The sequence below is a fragment of the Rhinopithecus roxellana genome, chromosome 20 (genome assembly GCF_007565055.1).
Source record: "Rhinopithecus roxellana isolate Shanxi Qingling chromosome 20, ASM756505v1, whole genome shotgun sequence".
Taxonomy (NCBI): Eukaryota; Metazoa; Chordata; class Mammalia; order Primates; family Cercopithecidae; genus Rhinopithecus; species Rhinopithecus roxellana.
Window position 1 is genome coordinate 46,559,259 of NC_044568.1, and position 20,991 is coordinate 46,580,249.

The 20,991-nt window shown below is 43.1% G+C and overlaps 1 protein-coding gene across 3 annotated transcripts in view; it reads right to left on the minus strand.

The window, feature by feature from the left end:
* Positions 1-20,991, minus strand: part of TMC5 (transmembrane channel like 5) — a 91,568-nt gene that overhangs the window by 51,421 nt on the left and 19,156 nt on the right. For 2 of the 3 annotated variants that reach the window (XM_030925581.1, XM_030925582.1), the window contains exons 2-5: positions 18,863-19,090; positions 8,844-9,709; positions 7,282-7,454; positions 1,745-1,834 (exon numbers count right to left, since the gene is read on the minus strand). In XM_030925581.1, the coding sequence (XP_030781441.1) occupies positions 1,745-1,834; positions 7,282-7,454; positions 8,844-9,631 (1,051 nt within the window). In that variant the 5' untranslated portion in view covers positions 9,632-9,709; positions 18,863-19,090. Of the gene's footprint in view, positions 1-1,744; positions 1,835-7,281; positions 7,455-8,843; positions 9,710-18,862; positions 19,091-20,991 lie in introns of those variants that run through there. The other variant, XM_030925583.1, reaches the window with a different exon arrangement.

Sequence of the window (20,991 nt, forward strand, 5' to 3'; positions counted from 1 at the left end):
AAAAGGCATACATCTCTTGAAGGATGAGGCTAACGGTTATCTTACAGGCAATGGGGTTGAAAGGTAACAGTTCTAAGTGGCTTCTCTCCACATGCATCATTATATAGAGGACCTCATTAATTTATTCCTTGTTGCTCATAGATTTGCCTTGTGGCTCCAGCATTCCCTTGTCTCTCTCCTCTGTTGCTTCCTTTTTTGTTTTTGTTTGTTTTTGAGACAGGGTCTCGCTCTGTCACCTAGGCTAGACTGCAATGGCGTGATCACAGCTCACTGCAGCCTCAACCTCCCAGGCTCAAGCAAGCCTCCTGCCTCAGTCTTCCAAAATGTTGGGATTACAGGGATAACCCCCGTGCCTGGCTTGTTGCTTCCTTTTTATTTTTCAGTCTCTGCCTCTGATTCAACCTTCATCAGCGCACACAGTGATCCTTAGAGAGCTTCCTAACTGATTGCAGCACCTTCTATCTTTCACCAGTCTGATTGCTTCCACATTCCATCATCATAATAATTATACGAATATTCAGAAAAATTTTGATCAATGCATCTTGTCCCCACCAACACAGACATTAGCCCCAGGATAGACAGGTGACTCAGTCTTGTCCCCTATGGTAAAAATGATTGGTCCAAGTGTGGGCATGTGCTCCAGTTAGACTGGCCAGAGTCCCTCCCCCGCATTAGAGATGGACCCAGGGAGGAAGCAAGAGTTCCTAACGAGGTGGCTAAGCAGAGGGCTCACATGGGCCTGCTATTGGCCATGTTCTTTGGCCTGTGGACAAATTCTAACTCTGATGGAGATGAATGAGGTCTAACTTAAAGAGGAGCTGAGGACCAGGAGCTGAGGATCCAGGACACGCCTATACATATAGAACTGAAAAGCAAGTTTTACATAGATGAGAAATGAATGGGAAACCAGAGTCCAGGTGACACTGAGTTCCCTGACAGTCAGACTGAGGTCCTGATTTCTGTACTCACTCAACAAGTTAATCTAACAAATATCCCTAAAATACCTACTATGTGCCAGGCACTGTACTAGGTGCTGGAAGGTATTAATATTTCTACTGTCAAGTATTTAAGTTTCCCCCATATGCTTCTACCACATGAGCCAATGAATTCTCCTTGGGCTAATGCCTGTTTGAATTGGGTTTCTGTCACTTGCAACCAGAAGATTCCTAATGAAGACACCCTGATCCCCAGAAGACAACAAACTATACATCTAAAATAAAACTTTATAATTATATATTAAGCTGGTTCTGCATTAGTAACCACACCAGAGGCCAAGAGAAAATGGCAATGGCTGGATTGTCTTGGACATGTTCCTTCTCCAGGGTTGACTTTTTGGTCACTGTCCTTTAAGTCTTACTGTATTAGTCTGTTTTCACACTGCTATAAAAATACTGCCTGAGACTGGGTAATTTACAGACAAAAGAGGTTTAATTGTCTTACAGTTCCTCATGACTGGGGGCTGCATGACTGGGGGCATTTCTCAGGAAACTTACAAACATGGTGGAAGGCAAAGGGGAAACAAGGCACGTCTTACGTGGGGGCAGGAGAGAGAGTGGGTGCAGGCAAAGCTGTCACTTTTAAACCATCAGATCTCAAGGGAACTCCCTCACTATCATGAGAACAGTATGGGGGAAACCATCCCCATGATCCAATCACCTCCGACCAGGTCTCTCCTCTGACACATGGGGATTACAATTTGAAATGAGACTTGGGTGGAGACACAGAGCCAAACCATATCACTTACCTTGGGGTGACTTGTGCCAATCATTTTCAGACAATGGTGGGTTTCCATAAGCATGGACAGGACCACTTTCAGCTACATAAGCAGGGTTCACTGGAGGGGAGAGGAAGGAGACATTGCCGATTAGTCTCACCACACTAGACATTCCTGGCATGCAATAGTTATGATGTGCTAATAATGGTTCATAACGGCTAATGAGACTGAGACCTTATCTTTGAGGTTCTAACAGACTACCGATTAAGAACTTGGGTGGAAAACAGGACAAAACTTCAGTCTAGATCAATGGTTTTTCATTTGACTAAGCCATAGTTAAAAATAATTGTTGGCAAGGCGAGATAGCTCACGCCTGTAATCCCAGTGCTTTGGGAAGCCAAGGTGGGAGGATTACTTGAGCCCAAAAGTTCAAGACCATCCTGGGCAACATAATGAGACCCTGTCTCTAAAAAATATATATATATATATATAAAATATATGATATAAAAATATATATATATATTTTATACTATATATTTTATATATTTTTTGTATTTATAATATATTCATATATTTTTATATGTTACATATAACCTATATTTTATGTTATATAATATAAAAATAAATATGATACATAAAAATATATTTATTATTTATAAATATATTTTAATATAAAATATATAATATAAAAATAAAAATACATTAAATATATATATTAATATATATTTTAAGACAGGTTATCACTCTGTCACCTAGGCTGGAGTGCAGTGGTGCGATTTCAGCTCACTGCAGCTTCGACCTCCCAGGCTGAAGCAGTCCTCCCACCTCAGCCTCCTGAGTCGCTGGGACCACAAGCATGCACCACCATGCCTGGCTAATATTTTGTATTTTTTGTAGAGATGGGATTTCACCATGTTGCCCAGGCTGGTGTCGAACTTCTGGGCTCAAACGATCTGCCAGCCTTGGCCTCTCAAAGTGTTGGGATTACAGGCATGAGTCATGGAGCCCAATAAAAAAAAAAGTGTGTGTGTGTGTGTCTGTGTGTGCGTGTATAAATAATGGTTGCACTGAGATCCAGGACACACCTATACATATAAACTGAAAAGCAAGTTTTACAAAATAATTCTTTGTTTGACTATATAAACTGCACTCTAACATAGCCTTACTCATAGCCTTACTCTAGTCCCCTTTTTTTTTTTTTTTTTGAGACTTGCTCTGTCACACAGGCTGGAGTGCAGTGCCACAATCTTGGCTCACTGCAACCTCTGCCTCCTGGGTTCAAGTGATTCTCCAGTCTCAGCCTCCCACGTAGCTGGGAGAAATGGAGAAAATAGAGCACATTTTGATGGAGACAGTATGCAAAATTACATTGCAAGACGTTCTGGAGTTTCTTGCCTGGGAATCAACTCCCAGCCCTGTTGCTTCCTAATTGTGCACCCCCTGGGTGTGTGTCTTAACAGCTCTGAGCTTCAATATCTTAGTCTCTAAAATAGGGATAATAGGCTGGGTGTGGTGGTTTATGCCTGTAATTTCAGCACTTTGGGAGGCCAAAGTGGGACGATCCCTTGAACACAGGAGTTCAAGACCAGCTTGGGCAACACGGCATAATCCTGTCTCTGCAAAACATAAAAAATTGGCTGGGCATGGTGGTAGTGTGCCTGTGGTCCCAGCCACTCGGGAGGTGAAGGCTGCAGTGAGCTGAGATTGCAGCATGTGCGACAGAGTGGACAGTTTGTCTCAAAAATCAATAAATATATAGGGATAATAATAGGACCTTCACATAGGATTGTTGGGTGGAATTGAATCAGTGAACACATGTGAAATAATTAAACAATTCTAGAACATAGTAAACTCTAATATATATTAACTGTTGTAGTAGATTAATTGTTATTCAGCAAACATTACACTTCCCCTACCTTGACCACCTCCATTGATATTGGGCTTAGTTGTGTGACTTGCTTTTAACAATGGAATGTGGCAGAAGGGACAGTGTGCCAGTTCCAAGCCAAGGCTTTTAAAGATACCGTGTGTTTCTGCTTGCCATTTTGAGCACTTTCAGCTTATGGCATGGGAAGACACTGCCCTAGGTCACTCACTGGTCCAAGAAGAGGGACACTAGAACTAAATAGAACCCATGACGTAGAGCCAAGCACAACAAACTCAGCCTAGTTCAGCCAAATGCCAACCAACCTTGCAGACCCATAAGAAATAAATGCTTGTTTATTGTACGACTCTGGATTTTTGGAGTTGTTTGTTATGCAGAATTCCTGCGTCAATAGCTAGCTGATACAACTCTTGCAGTTGTTGTCGTTGTTATTAACCCAGTTAGCATTTTTCGAGCACCTACTGTGGGCCAGGCACTGTGACACTAGGAAGAGCACCTAGAGCCTTGGAGGGTACATAGATGAATATAGGTTGTCCTGAAGGAGTGAACACTTTATTAGGATGGGGTGACACTGGACAAGTGATTGCCAACGGCTGCAAACTTTGTCCTACAAAGGATCCTACAGAAGTGACCTATACCGACCTGCTTTTTTTGTTTTTTAAGTATTTTAACTCCCCATGTTCTATATAGCTTCGTGACCACGAATCTGTTTGTGTTTGCCCTGATTCAACCTAGCACTAACGCAGGGTAAATAAGAGGTCAGGTTTTGGGTAGAGAAACGGGATTCAATCCTGGCTCTGTCAATTTAGTAAGTGAGTGACCTTGTGCATGTTTCTTTCTGAGCCTTAGTTTTCCCATCTGTTAAAACAGGGAGAGCAACAGTGCCTGCCTGAAAGGCAGTTGTGCAGATTAAATGAGATAATCAAAGTCAAGTGCTGGACAGAGACTCCAGGGCATAGGAAACACTCAAGATTTGCTTGCAATTATAAGTTCCACTTGCACTGGAGCAGCGCAGTATGTCTCAATCCTGTTTCATTATCAGCCCCCTAAGCAGGGGAGATATTTTTTCTTCATTGCCATCCTCTAAGAAATTTTAATACCAAAGATACACTGTATCTGTTTATGTACTACATGTGTATCTCTGCTTTATACATCAAAAAAGTGAGATTGTTTTCTGGCCTTTCAAGAGCGGATATTTCCCCATTGGGATTTCTATTGCCCCAATGGAGGAATGCATGGAATAAAGGTTTGGAATAGCCCTGGGCTGGACAAGTGATGTCTGTGCTCCCCAAGGAATATTTTCTTTTTTTTTTTTTTTGAGATGGAGTCTTGCTCTGTCACCCAAGTTAAAGTGCAGTGGTGTGATCTTGGCTCACTGCCAGCTCCACCTCCCGGGTTCACGCCATTCTCCTGCCTCAGCCTCCCGAGTAGCTGGGACTACAGGCACCTGCCACCATGCCCAGCTAATTTTTTGTATTTTTAGTAGAGACAGGGTTTCACCGTGTTAGCCAGGATGGTCTCCATCTCTTGACCTTGTGATCCGCCCGCCTCAGCCTCCCAAATTGCTGGGATTACAGGCGTGAGCCACTGTGCCTGGCCAGGGATATTTTCTTTTCTTTTTCCTTCCTTCTTTCCTTCTTTCCTTCCTTCCTTCCTTCCTTCCTTCCTTCCTTCCTTCCTTCCTTCCTTCCTTCCCTCCCCCTCTCCCTCACCTCCCCCACTCTTTACCTTCCCTCCCCCAATCTTCCCCTCCCCTCTCCTCTCCTCTCCGCCTTCCCTTCCCTTCCCTTCCCTTCCCTTCCCTTCCCTTCCCTTCCCTTCCCTTCCTTCCCCTCCCCTCCCCTCCCCTCTCCTCCCCTCCCCTCCCCTTCCCTCCCCTTCCCTTCCTTTCCCTTCTCTTTTCCGTCCTGTCCTTTCTTTTTTTGTGACAGGTTCTCGCTTTGTCACTCAGGCCAGAGTGCAGCGGTACAATCATGGCTCACTGCAGCTCAACCTCTCAGGCTAAGTGATCCTCCTGTGTCAGTCTCCCAAGTAGCTGGGACCCCAGGTGTGTGCCACTATGCCCAGCTAATTTTTAAAATTAGGCCCGGAATGAAAATGTTCTGTGCTAACAGTCAGTGTTTTCATTAGTACAGGGCTATGCATCCTGTCCCCTCCTCTCTACCTTCTTCCAAACCTTCCCCATCTACTCCTCAAGGCTCATCAATCCTCCATCTGCATCTTCCAGCGCTTGGGTCTCTTGTTCTCTTCTTATTGGTTGAACACTTCCTCCCTTTTCTGACCTCCACAGGCTCCAAATTCCTTTAACATTGCCTGGCTTTTTTTTTCTTTTGTGCCATCAAATGGCTTCCTGGAACACGTCTTTTTTTCCTCCTGGAAAGTAAGAACTGTTCAGAATTGGCCCAGGCTCAAACTTGTAATCCCAGTACTTTGGGAGGCCGAGACTGGAGGATTGCTTGAAGCCAGGAGTTCAAGACCAGCCCAGGCAACATAGCAAGACCCCATCTTTCTCAAGCATAAAAAAAGTGCCAGTCATGGTGGCATGTAAGTGCAGTCCCTGCTACTGGGGAGGCTGAGGTGGGAGGATTGCTTGAGCCTAGGAGTTCGAGGCTGCGGTGAGCTATGATCAGCCTGGGTGACAGAGCAGGACAGTCTAAAAAAAAAAAAAGAACTGTTTAGAATTTTCTTTGCCTCCTGGAGCTAAGCATCTTACCTATACACACAACCAATTATGAGGACAACATGATTTTTCAAATATTAATAGTTTGCTTGCTAACTTTCTTTAGTCTTTTTTTTTTTTTTAAACAGAGTCTTGCTTTATTGCCCAGGCTGGAGTGCAGTGGTGCGATCTTGGCTCACTGCAACCTCCGCCTCCTGGGTTCAAATGATTCTTCCGCCTCAGCCTCCCGAGTAGCTGGCATTACAGGTGCCCTCCACTACACCTGGCTAATTTTTGTATTTTTAGTAGAGACGGGGTTTCACTATGTTGGCCAGGCTGATCTCAAACTCCTGACCTCAGGTGATCCGCCTGCCTCAGCCTCCCAAAGTGCTGGGATTACAGCCGTGAGCCACCACACCCGGCCTTTTTTTTAGTATTGATGTAGCACTTTTGTTGATCTATTTAGACTTTAAATAACATGAGGGCAGAGCTACCTCTTAACTCCCTTTTCCCTCGGTAGGTTCTGAACACGTATGTGCTGATTGCCTGAATGCCTTTAGGATATCCTAAACTACAGGTGACCACTGGCAGCTAACAAAAAATGTGATTTTGTTTGCCAAGATCACTGTTTTTACTTTTAAAAATTATTTTGGAACATATAAACATCAGGTTTCACATAAAACCCCAAATATATGGCTTCTGAAAAATATGAGGATCTCGCCACAATGAGCCCACATTGCCACATAGCCACTGTGGACTGAGCTTCAGCACCTCCAGCAGGCACAGGGTGCACAGGTCCCCATTTTCCACAACCCTTACCCGGCGTTTTTTTAAATAATTGGTGACAATTAACTTGGCTTCTCTAAACACTGAATTCTCAACTTTTGTATGTAAAAAAATCCAATCTGAGATTGGAAGGATACACCAATTCTCCTATTGCCAAGTCTCCTTAATGACCGCACTCCTAAATCCACTGATTTTATTTTCTTCCCAAGATACGATCCCAGCTTAACAAATGCTTACCATAGCCATTTCCAGGAGCACCCGGCAGAGAGTGGCCATATGAGTTTGCCATCTCCATGGATGCCATTTCAATGCCTTCAGGGTAATCTTCATTCTCTCCCCAAAGGTTGCTCAAGGGGCCATCACTCCTGTGATGAAATGAGGGCTGGATTGAAGATGTTCTGCTGAGCGCCCTAAAATCCAAAATGATGGATCACTATCCAACCAAGAGTATAGTATAGTATAGTATGGATTGTCATCCATCCATCCATCCATCCATTCATCTATCCATCCATGTATGGATGGATAAATAAATGGATGAATACATTTATCCATCCATCCATCCATGTATCCATCCATTCATTCATGTATTCATCCATCCATTTACCATCCATCCATCCATCCAACCATACATACATTCATCCATCCATGTATCCATTCATTAATGTATTCATCCATCCATTCCATTCCATTCCACAAATGCAGACTAAATGCCAACCCTCAGTTAGGGTAAATGGGCTAGGAGGTGAGAATACAAAGAGGAAAACATAGGGTATCTGCCCTCAGGAAGCTCACAGTACAAGTTGGTACAGCTTCTTAGACAACATAAAAAAACGGCCTTAAAGGAATACTGAAAATGGTGAAAATAATAATTGATAAAATTAGATTCAAATAGTGCAGATAATCAGTGAATCAAACCTGCAGTAAAGTTTTGGTGAAAAGTCATCAATTCTGACAATCTCAGTAAAATAGAAATAAAAGTGTAAAAATCAGAAGTGGTGCAAACATGGTCGGGCATGGTGGCTTATGCCTATAATCCCAGCAGTTGGGAGCCTTCTTCAAGACTAGCCTGGGCAACATGGCGAAACACCATCTCTACAAAAAAATAAAAAATTAGCTGGGCATAATAGGTGCACACCTGTACAATCAGCTACTTGTGCACACCTGTAGTCCCAGCTACTTGGGAGGCTGAGGCGGGAGGATCGATTGAGTCCAGGAGGTTGAGGCTGTGGTGAGCTATGATTGTGCCACTGCCCTCCAGCTTGGGTGACACAGCAAGACCCTGTCTCAAGAAAAAAGAAAAAAGAAAAAAAAAAAAAAACAACGACCCAAAAAACCAAAGAAGTGGTGCAAACATATTACATAAAAAACTAATTGACTTCATGGAGTTAGATCTTCAAAAGATTTTCTGGATAACAATTCATTATTAGTGATGTAATTTTGATTAAAGTGTTTGGATTTGTGAGTGTCAAGCCTTAACCTTGTTGGCAATGTAGCAGGGTCAAAACAGTGTGGATCTAGATGTCTTACAGGGATTGAATTAGGAAGAGGTAGGATAATGGGAAGGTGATCTAAGGAAGAGATGGTGAAAGATTAAGTTCAGGTAAGGGCTTGAAGCCTCAAACTGAGAGTCCATGGCCCAGGTGAGGTCTACAGATAGGTATGTGAGTTTCACCACAACTTCAGGTCATGGAAACCATCATATATATCTCTAATCTAAACCACACCAACCAAATTCCATTGACTTAATGGTCCAGCACTCAGCCTACACTCCCAATGAAGGGATATATACCTGAACTTACCCCCTGGTCATCTTTGGGGTCTCAGAAGAGCCATAATCATGACCATTCTCAGCATCTGAATAATCAGGTTCTCTCCAAGTGCTTGGCAAGTTCTGATTGTCCTCAGCGCCGGGATAGTCTGGCTCCCCAAAAGAGGGTGGAGAGTTAGGTTGAATGTCAGCGCCTGGGTAATCAGGCTTTCCCAGAGAGTCTGTGTACGGATTGATTCTAAAACTTGTGTGTTCTAGATTCCTTCTGGAGCCTGGATGGTTCAAATTGGCTCTAGGTCCAGGATGATCAGAGTTGCTCTGAGCTCCAGGGTAGTCCGGTTCTAAGGAGCCAAAATGATCTGGATGTGTTCTGGAGCCTGCATAGTTTCCACTGCTGCTAGAGCCTGCAAAATCAGGATTTCGTTGAGATCCAAGGTAGTCTGGCTGTCTGGATGATGCTCGGTGGTATGGATGACTCTGAAATTCACTATAATCTGGCTCTGGTAGAGAGGTAGGGTGGTCTGGGCTTGTTCTAGAGGCTGCAGAGTATGCATTGCTTCTGGTGCCAGAATAGTCTGGATTACTCAGAGATCCAGGATAATTTGGTTCTGCCAGAGACTCAGGATAGTCTGGACGTGTTCTGGAGGCTACAGAGTATGGATTGCTCCTGGTGCCAGGGTAGTATGGATTGTTTAGAGGACTTGGAACATCTGGATAACCCTGAGTTTTCAAATACCCCTGTGTATGGTTCTGAGACCCTGAATAGTCAGGGTAATCTGGGTCTTCCTCAGATCCATTATTCCTATAGTAGGCAGACATGTTGGTATGGACTCTTCACCTTGGAGTGCTAAACTGTCCCAGCATTTGCAATTACTCAGGGATCTTTTTTTTTTCCACCTGAAAAACAAGAAGAAAAGAAAAAGTCAGATTTTTTTTCACTTCCTTCCCTGCAGAGATTGCAGGTTATCTTCCAGTATCTGTTCTCCTTTCCTTCGTAGTTGGGTACACAACTGCCTAGAATAAAGACTATGCTTCTAGCTTCTCTTGCACCAAGGTATGAACATGAGGGTGGTCAATGGGATGAGAGCAGCAGTGATACATCCAATTTCCAGGCTGTGCTATTAGAGGAAAGAAGTTATTCCTCCCTTTCTCCCTCTTGCTTCCTGTGGGCCAGAATGCGGAAATGACGGTGCACCATCTTGGGTCTCGCACACAAAGCTAAGACCTGCATTTGGAATGAACGCACAACAGAGGAAAGGATGCCGGGTTGCTGGTGACTTCACAGAGCACAGCCATTGTATCAGCTCAGACTATCATGTGAGAGAGAAATAAAATTATCTTGTTTAAACCACTGTTTTTGTGGTCTTTAACACACGCAACTAAGCTTACATCTTGAACAATATATTCCCTTGGTTATGGGGGAGGGGATCAGTGAACCAAAGAATTGAAAGAAACAAGGACTTTTTGTGCTTTTTGATTACACTTGAGGTTCTAGGGTTCAAAGCATAAATTAATATGAGTGCATAAAAGAAGAATAGTTAATGGAAACTAGAGGACTGGCATACGTAGACAATTGCTATGACCCCTTTCAATTTGAAAATAAGATTTTATGAGCTCCATAAGCTCCGATCTACAGACCACAGCATACTTTTGTTAAATTTAGCCCAAAGCTACCTCATAACATATTTTAAGTTTGGCCTAAAGAGTTCTCTGTACATAATGAACTGTGACCTAAGTGGAGGTGTCAACAGACTGTAACCTATTCCTGTACCAATCACTGAATTCGGCCAATCACAGGCAGCCAATTGTTCAAACTGTGTTCAACTAAGGCAAATGCTGAGCTGTAACCAATCCATTGTTCCTGTACCTCACTTCCATTTTTTCTACGTCACTTTCCTTTTCTTGTCCATAAATCTTCTTTGACCCAACATGCGGCAGTACCTAAGTCCCTAAGAACTTATTCTGGCTGGGGAGGCTGTCCCATTAGCAAATCATTCTTTGCTTGATTAAACTCTGTTACCTTTAATTTGTCTAAAGATTTTCTTTTAACACTTTGAAATAAGAGGTGATGTAGTTTTAATTTTCTTTTCTTTTTTTGAGATTGAGTCTCACTCTGTAGCCTAAGCTGGAGTGCAGTGGCGCAATCTCGGCCCACTGCAACCTCTGCCTCCTGGCTTCAAGCAATTCTCCTGCCTCAGCCTCCTGAATAGCTGGGATTACACTAATTTTTGTATTTTTAGTAGAGACAGGGTTTCACCATGTTGGCCAGGCTGGTCTCAAACTCCTAACCTCAGGTGATCCACCTGTCTCGGCCTCCCAAAGTGCTTGAATTACGGACAGGGGCCACCATGCCTAGCTGATCTTTCTTTCTGTTGATCTTTTCTTTCCTTCCTTCTTTCCTTCTTTCCTTCCTTCCTTCCTTCCTTCCTTCCTTCCTTCCTTCCTTTCCTTCCTTCCTCCTTTCCCTTTCTTTCTTTCCTCCTTTCCTTCTTCCTCCTTCATTCTTTCTTTCTTTCTTTCTCTCTCTCTTCTTTCTTTTTCTTTCTTTTTTCTTTCTTTTCTTTCTTTCTTCTTTATTTCTTTCTTTCTTTTTTCTTTCTTTCTCAGGGTCTCTCTCTGTCACCCAGGCTGGAGTGCAATGGTACACATAGCTCACTGCAGCCTCGATCTCTTGGGACCCGAGTGATCCTCCCACCCCAGCCTCCCGAGTAGCTATGACCACAAGCATGCATCACTATGCCCAACTAATTTTTTCATTTTCTGTAGAGATGGGGTCTCCCTATGTTATTGCCCCCCAGGCTGATCTTGAACTCCTGAGCTCAAGTGATCCTCCTGCCTCAGCCTCCCAAAGTGCTGGGATTACAGGTGTGAGCCACCGCACCTGGCCTCCAGTGTTCATTTCTAAGTGTGCTGGATATCTGTTATTTTTACTTGTCTACTACCCACTTCCCATTCTGCTGGTATCAATGTCCTGAGTTTCCTCTGGGCATCATTCCCCCCTCACTCTTGGTCCAGGTGATATAGGAAGGGCTGATTGCACTCCTGACCGGTTGACCAGCTCCAGGATGGTCACATGACTCAGGTGTCCACAATCCCTCTGGCCACAGGGTTTGGCTCAAGAATGGGCATGTAAACCCAGTCAGTCCTCCAGGACCAGGACAAGGCTTACTGGGAAAGAGGTACTCTTATTTCACTGAGGTGTCTAAGGGGATAGAATATATACATAAGCCTGGAGATTCCGATGTCATGTCAGAGGGAATAGAGAAAAAAAGTAATTAGTAGGGGGAAAATTTAAAGAATCAATAGAATTTGTTGGCTGATCCAATAGGAAAAGAGTGAGAAGGAAAATAAAAGACAAGCATATCTCTACAGTTTCAAGCCAGCATGGTGAGATGAACAGTGATGTTTTTGAAAGAAGGAAGTAGAACATTTTTAAAGCTCAGCCAACTTTTACAAGTTTATCTCTCTGTAAATGACAAGGGTTAGACTTGAGTAATCAAAGCTAAGACAATATTAAATTTCTGCCAACACCTGCAGTCTCAGAATGTCCGTGTGCCAACCCTTGTCTATATTTCTCAGCATAGTTGACGTCTGTGTTTCATTATTGTGTCCCTGCACGGCATCCATTTCTTGCTTTTGTGATTAACACTTTTCCCTGGGTAACACCTCTCCCACACTGTCAGTCCCTGTGGGCCAGGTGTGGAATATGACCCCTCAGAATTATTATCTTCCTGGTGACATTGATTCTGTCAGAGCATACGACCCAGTTAAATCCAGTGAGATTCAATTCTAGGAGTTTTATCAGAACTGTAGGGAAGAGAGAAGCTCTGTCTTCTGCTGGCCTTGGAGCTAGGAAATTTTATTTTATTTTATTTTTTGAGACAGATTCTCACTCTGCCATCCAGGCTGGAGTGCAGTGGCATGATCACAGCCCAATGCAACCTCGACCTCCCAAGCTTAGGTGAGCCTCCTCCCTCAGCCTTCTGAGTAGCCGGTACTACAGGTGTGTACCACCATGCCTGATTAATTTTTGTATTTTTATAGAGACAGGGTTTCTCTATGTTGCCCAGGCTGGTTTCAAACTCCTGGGCTCAAGCGATCTGATCTCGGCCTCCCAAAGTGCTAGGATTGCAGGTGTTAGCCACTGCACCTGGCCAGAGTTAGGAAATTTTAGACCTGAAGCTGCCAGTGGTCACCAGTGGAGAAGGGCCTAAGAGTGATGCCAACAGGGAGGAGAACAGAACGAAGAGATAAACAGAAAGAGGAGCCAGATGTTGATGACATTGCTTAAACACCTGAATCCAGCCAAACCTGAAGGCAGCTGGATACTTGAGTCATTACATTCTCTTTTTGACTAAAGTTGGTTTGAGATGGGTGTCTATCATTTGCAAATGAACAAAAAAGAATTCTGACAAATATGCCAGTTTTGCAAATAAGAACGCCTATTCAAACTGTCTTTAGTACTAAGAAGACTAAATGCTGTGCTTTATTGCAAATTACTTTTCCTAACATGAAAAATGATCCCATTTGTTTACTTGTATTCTAAGACTAGAAAGTTATATTTATGTTCCAGCAACTTCCACAGCCTAACAAAGCCCAAAGCTATTACATCTAACCAGCTAAATGACGCTTAGTAAATTCAAGAAACTGAAAACAGATACAACTGTATTAGTCCAAGAGAAATGAGTAATTCTACCAAAAGATAAGAAAAATGCTCACAGAAACTGTTTTTCTTTTTCTTTTTTCTTTCTTTCTTTTTTTTTTTTTTTTTCTTTTTGAGATGAAGTATTGCTCTTTTACCCAGGCTGGAGTTAAGGGATGCCATCGTGGCTCACAGCAACTTCTACACCCCCATCCCCAGGTTCAAGCAATTCTTCTGCCTCAGCCTCCCAGGTAGCTGGGATTACAGGTGCCTGCCACCATGCCCGGCTAATTTTTGCATTGTTAGTAGAGATGGGGTTTCATCATGTTGGCCAGGCTGGTCTTGAACTCCTGACCTCAGGTAAAAACCTACCTCGGCCTCCCAAAGTGCTAGGATTACAGACGTGAGCCACTGTGCCTGGCCAGAAACTATTTTTCATAAGAGCCAAAAGTTGAAAACAATCTGAATGTCGTTCAGCAGTGGAATAAGTAAATGAATCGTGGAATATTCATCCCATGAAATACTAGAGAGAAGCAACAAAGACTGAACTTCTGCTGCATGAGATGTCATGGATGAATGTCACATGGATGAGGAAAAAGAGTTGGACACAACAGAGTTCATACTGTACAGTCTTTCTACAAAGTTCAAGAGCAGGCAAAGTAATACATGGTGACAGAAGTCAAAATAGTGGCTACCTTGAGGAAGGAAAGAGGTGAGTGATGACTAGGAACTACATGAGGGAATCTCTGGGGTGCTGGCTGATGATCTTGAGTGGTGGTTAAAGGGAGGCATATATGTGTGTGTTGTAAAAATTCATCATGTTTCACACTTAAGAGTTATGCACATCTCTGTAAATCTATACTCCTAAATTTTTTTTTTTTGAGACGGAGTCTCGCTCTGTCTCCCAGGCTGGAGTGCAGTGGCAAGATCTCGGCTCACTGCAACCTCTGCCTCCCAGGTTCACGCCATTCTCCTGCCTCAGCCTCCCGAGTAGCTGGGACTACAGGTGCCCGCCACCATGCCCGGCTTTTTGTTTTTTGTTTTTTTTTGTATTTTTAATAGAGACGGGGTTTCACCGTGTTAGCCAGGATGGTCTTTATCTCCTGACCTCATGATCCACCTACTTCGGCCTCCCAAAGTGCTGGGATTACAGGCGTGAGCCACTGCACCTGGCCTATATTCCTAAATTTTAAAAAGAAAATGAGAAACCAGAAGCTGTAATGTAAAACCTTTCGATTCTCCCAGGACCCACCAGTTGAAAAAAGCGGTAGGGTTTTGGCTCACAAGTATTTCCAATTTTCTTACACATAAATCAAAGAAAATCAGAACTAACGAAAACAAAACCTAGGTGAAGACAGGTCTTCTAGGTGAATATACGTTACCTGAATTGAATCATCTGTCTATGTGACGCTATGAAATGAAAGTGGTTGGGAATCCAGCCCTTGGTGTCAGATAGAACTGGGCTTAGTTTCCATTTGCTGGCTGGGTGAACTTGGGCAAGTCACTTAACCCCTCTGAGTCTGTTTCCTCAACCATACAATACTGGCAATAATATCTCATAGTGTTGTTGTAAGGAATGAACAAGATAAGGCACAGAAGGCGGCCAACATCAAGGAAGCCGTCACTGAATGGAAGCTATTATTTGACATTATATTTAATGATGTACAATGTAAACTCTGGCAACTTCCAAAAGAGACAGGAGTCAGTACACAATAAAAGTCATATACTCAACCAGGACATGATTAAAGAAATAGGAAATGGGCCAGGCATGATGGCTCATATCTGTAATTCCAGCACTTTGGGGAACTAAGGCAGGAAGATTCCTTGAGGCCAGGAGTTTGAGACCAGCCTGGGCACCCCCATCTGTGTGTGTGTGTGTGTGTGTGTGTGTGTGTGTGTATAAAATTAGCTGGGCATGGTAGTACATGCCTATAATCCCAGCTACTCAGGAGGCTAGGCGGGAGGACCACTTGAGCCCAGAAGGTTGAGGTTGCAGCGAGCTATGACTGCATGATTGTACTCCAGCCTGGGCAACAGAGTGAGACCCTGTCTCAAAAAAAAAAAAAAAAGAAAGAAAAGAAAAGAAAAGAAAGAAAGAAAGAAAGAAAGAAAGAAAGAAAGAAAGAAAGAAAGAAAGAAAGAAAGAAAGAAAGAAAGAAGGAAAGAAAGAAACAGGAAATGTCTTATAATGAGGTACAGGAAGGAGCAATCCTACAAAATTCCCAGGCTGACATAGTGACTATAACTGAGAACTAAATTTTGCCCTGAACTTCTTATTAGCCAAGACTAAAAGGGAATGACAAGTTAACTAATATTCATTATTTGTGGGAATAAAAGGAACTACATCAATTTTTCAAGAGGACTACCCTTCCTCCCAAGATCAATTTCTGAAAATAATTTATCATGAGAACTCTTTCAAAAGGGATTGAATAACATTGTAATGAAACCAGGACTCAGGGTCACCATCAAACAAAGCACTCAGAAACTCTAACTCCAAAAGGGGCTGCAGGAGTGGAGTTGGGAAGAGATTCTGGAGTCCCCTCCAGGTCATTGTGATGCAGGGAGACAATCACATAAGGCTGTCTCTCACATACGGCTATCTCTGGCCAATGGGCTGTGAGCATAAGTGACTGTGTCACTTTCAAGCAAAAGCATTCAAAAGCCAAAATGAGACCCTCTAGTTCCCCTTCCACTGCCATGGGAACCAGTGATATTCCCAAAGGGGACCCAGTCACCAGCCTGGGTTCCTGCGTGACTGCATGGATCACAGCCCACCTATACCTACCCCCATTTGCTTTTCATGAGCAAGAAACAAACTTTTATGTTTTAAGACATTTAGATTTTGAGATAGTTTATTTTGATGCAGCAGAGCTTAGACTAGCCTGACTGACACAAATCATTTTGGTCTTTGTTTTGAATCTTTGACAAATTTATATATACGTATGTACGTATATAACTTCATATTGTACGTGTATATGTGTATTATATGTGTATATTATATGTATATATATGCACACAAAGACATGCATGCAATGTATGTATATATTTACTCATATCTACATATATAATAGATCTACATATATGATATACATTATATATACACACACATTTGTATAACACACATACAAAAATACACATAGATTAGATAGATAAACAGATACACAGATGGGTAGATAGATGATAGATAGATAGATAGATAGATAGATAGATAGATAGATAGATAGATGGATGTTATATGTGATCAGCCAACAATTAGCTTCAAGTCTGTTGGACAGTTCTCTGTTTCAATGTCATTTGACAAGAGCTTGTGTATTGCACATCTGTTTCACAGTTGGGAACAAATGCTCTAACCACTACCACCAGCACTGCAACAAATACCTAAACAAACAAAGAGCTAAACCCACAGAAAAAGACTGGGGAAGAGAGAGGAGGAAATGGCATAAGGAAATAGTCTCACATTGATGTCAAATGAAGTGGGAGTGGCCTTCTGAGAACCTTATCCTTAGCTTCCTGTTAACTATGAGAGGAATAAATGAGAGATCCTACAGGTTCAAAGGAATGATACTGTTTCCTGTTGCCTTGGAAAAAGCACCAAGAGGTACTATCTTACTTTTTTTCTCCCTAGTTTTTGTCTCTCTAGCATCTCCTCAATAAGGGCTATTGAACCATCTATTTCAAGTCCTCCTTTCCATATCCCATTTAGGGTTTCTCACTTCACTGTTTGAATGGTTTTTAATCACATGCCCAAGCAATGACATGTCTTCTAAGGCTGTTACTTGAGGACTCCTTACTTGATGTTGCAAGGCTTCCTGGTTTGAATGGGTCATCCAACTATCTTGTGTTTGTCATTCAGCTAATTCAGAAATCTTCAAGGGATCAATTACATCCTAGAATATGGATGAGGTCACATTCAAGCTATTTACCTGGCTCTCTGCTGCCTCCCACTTCTCCCAGCCTCAAGCTAACATAAGGCCAGGTCAGCCACCCACGAGTTCTGCTCTGCACCATCAAAATGATCTCACGAAACCCAGATGCTCAGACAGAATCACTAAGGATTGTCAGGCCAAGTTTTGTGTATAATGACAAAAAACTGGGAGCAATTCAAAAATTCATCAACAGGGGATGGGCTGAATCAGTCACAGGACATCTGCACTGTGGAATACCATGGAACTGTCACAAAGAATGCTTTAGATCTACAGGTGCCAGCAGAAGATGGCCAGCTATGATTCTTGTCTTTAATCTCCTTTTCCCATCTCCCACCCCGGGCCTGGCTAGAACATGTGATCATGCAGCCTGTAAATTGTCCAAAGGTTAATTTTTCTAATTGAGGCCATTTATTACCTGAAAGACCCGAAAGAGAAACCAGGGCCTTACAAAGCAGCAAACTGACGAGCACCAAGAGCAGGAAGTTGCCCTGGCAAAACAAGGGTACAACGTCCAATTTCAGCCGTACGTTTTGTCTTCTTCTTCTTCTTCTTTTTTTTTTTTTTTTTTTGAGACAGAGTGTCACTCCTCCTCTTGCCCAGGCTGTAGTGCAATGGCGCGATCTCGGCTCACGGCAAGCGTGAGCCTCCTGGGTTCAAGCAAGTCTCCTACCTCAGCCTCCCGAGTAGCTGGGATCATAGGCGCCCACCACCACACCCAGCTAATTTTTTGTATTTTTAGTAGAGACTGGGTTTCAGTATGTTGGCCAGGCTGCTTTTGAAGTCCTGACCTCAGGCGATCCACCTGCCTCGGCCTCCCAAAGTGCTGGGATTACAGGTGTGAGCCACCGCACCCGGCCCCCACGTTTTGTCTTCTAACGGGGTAAACTTTGTCATGACAGAACCCATGATTAACCTCTCAACGTAAATGAAATCAACGTTCTATATGCTAGTGATGATCCTGTAAATGATACAAGATCCCTACATACTTAAGACCCACAGTTAAAATTATGAAAATGATTCTACAGAAGCTCTTAACTACTTCCAATGAACCATCAGTTATTTGACTTAAAACAGACCAACTAATTTTTAAAAAATTGTTTTTGCTGTGGCACGTGCCTATAATCTCAGCTACTCAGAAAGCTGAGACAGGAGAATCACTTGAACCAGGGAGTCGGAGGTTGCAGTGAGCTGAGACCGCGCCACTGCACTCCAGTCTGGTGACAGAGCGAGACTCTGCCTCAAAAAAAAAAAAAAAATTGTTTTTATTGCAGAGAGTGGGGAGAGGGAAAGAAATTAGTCCCACTAAAATTCTATTTTGCCATCTAAGGACATTAAAGGCTACAGCAGGTATCACAAATGACTATCACCATTATCTCATAAAACATTTTATGGACATTAAAAAAAAAAAAAGAGAGGGAGACCCCATCTCAAAAGGAAGGGTAGTTCATTTAACTGAATAAATTCAGCTGTATGAAAACTTACTTTTTTACCCTTATTGTTCTTGCTTTGTCCCAAATAGATGCTAATGTCGCACAAACCAACTTGATCTTAAGATGTTGTTGGGAACACTGGAGTCACGTGTCCATGGGTCTTGCAGGCTGGCTTTTGATGGGAGCTGGGCTGCGGGTGATTTAAGGATGGTTATAATCTGTGACGCTGGTCTGAAGTCTGAATATTCCAAGTTGCTGACTGCAGGCAGAGCCTCATGTCCTGAAAATCAGAAGACAGAGGACTTAAACTTCTATAAAAGATGGGCTCATACTGTACAACCCAATCCTGTGCATTTGGAAGCAAAAAACACTGGCTCAAATGGCTTCCTGTTTTCTCTTCTCTTAAAAACTTGAAATATTAGACTACAGTGAAGCACAGAGAAGATCAAATATTAACTCATGCTAATCCTTTTCATATTAATTCCAGACTTGGATTTGTTTGATTAAGGAAATAAAACATTACTGGTGAAGTTCTCTAATACCTCTTCCTAATCCAATTTTCCATAGTGTCCTCTTCCCTGTTTGGAAGATACCACTATCATAAATGTGATGTATGACTTTCTAGGGCATGCTGTTCATTCTGTGACCACTGTTATGAGTTGAGTTGCATCCCCTCAAAAAGGTATGTTCAAGTCACAGTCCGCAGTACTTCAAAATGTGACCTGATTTTTAAGTAGGACTTGGGGGAGGTAATAGGACTTGGTGGAGGTAATCAAGCTAAAATAAGTTCACTGGGGTGGGACCTAATGCAACATGACTTGTGTCCTTATGAAATTTGGGCCAGGCACAGTGGTTCCTGCCATAATCCCAGTACTTTGGGAGGCCGAGGCAGGTGGATCACCTGAGTCAGGAGTTCAAGACCAGCTAATTCTAAGAATTCTTGAAAGACAATGGAAAAGAATTTAAAAAGAAGAAATCGCTCATTCCCAGGTATCTCATTTCAACCAAAGTTTCACCTTAGCAGTTTTGGAAGCTCCCATTCTTTCTGCAGGCACCTGATCTTGGACTGACAACTCCAGCACAAGGATGATGGCCCCCACACATGGGCGAGCGGTTGCCGGAGCACCAGGTCATGGGATGCTCACACACAGGCATATTTCAGCAGAGACGTTGATTTCATTTGCTTGCCTGCTCTTCATTGCTCTTTCTGGGTTTGCCGTATTAGTGTAATGATTACTTTGGCTGTCAGTCTCGATGCCATGACAAATAAAGGCCTACGAACTCCTTTATCTGCAGTGTGTAATGTTTAGGACCAGGAAATAAAGGTAATGTCAATAGTCTCTATGTGAGTGCATTAGCTTCCATCACTCAGTTAACAAAGCCTTCCCGTAAGTAAACATTTGTTAGTGTGAGATCCGTGTTGGCTTTTCCGAGTGTCAGGTACCTTCACAGTCATACACTTAGACTCCTTAGAGTCTAAGAAAATGAGGTCTATGCTTAGAAAATAAGGTCTATGGTTTCAAGACAGCAATCACGCCTGTAAGCCCAGCACTTCGGGAGGCCGAGATGGGTGGATCACTTGAGGCCAGGAACTGGAGATCAGCCTGGCTAACATGGCAAAAACCCATCTCTACTGAAAATAAGAAAATGAGCCAGGCATGGTGACTCGCACCTGTAATCCCAACTACTTGGGAGGCTGAGGCACAGGAATCGCTTGAACCTGGAAAGCGGAGGTTGCAGTAAGCCGAGATCATGCCACTGCACTCCAGCCTGGGCGACAGAGAGAGAGACTCTGTCTCAAGGAAACAAAACAAACAAACAAAAAAAGGAAAATACAAATACAGCAAAATAGTCACATCCTCTTTTCTTTTCTTTTTTTTTTTTTTTTTTTTTTTTTGAGGCGGAGTCTCGCTCTGTCGCCCGGACTGGAGTGCAGTGGCCGGCTCTCAGCTCACTGCAAGCTCCGCCTCCTGGGTTTACGCCATTCTCCTGCCTCAGCCTCCCGAGTAGCTGGGACTACAGGCGCCCGCCACCTCGCCCGGCTAGTTTTTGTATTTTTAGTAGAGACGAGGTTTCACTGTGTTAGCCAGGATGGTCTCGATCTCCTGACCTCGTGATCCGCCCGTCTCGGCCTCCCAAAGTGCTGGGATTACAGGCTTGAGCCACCGCGCCCGGCCCACA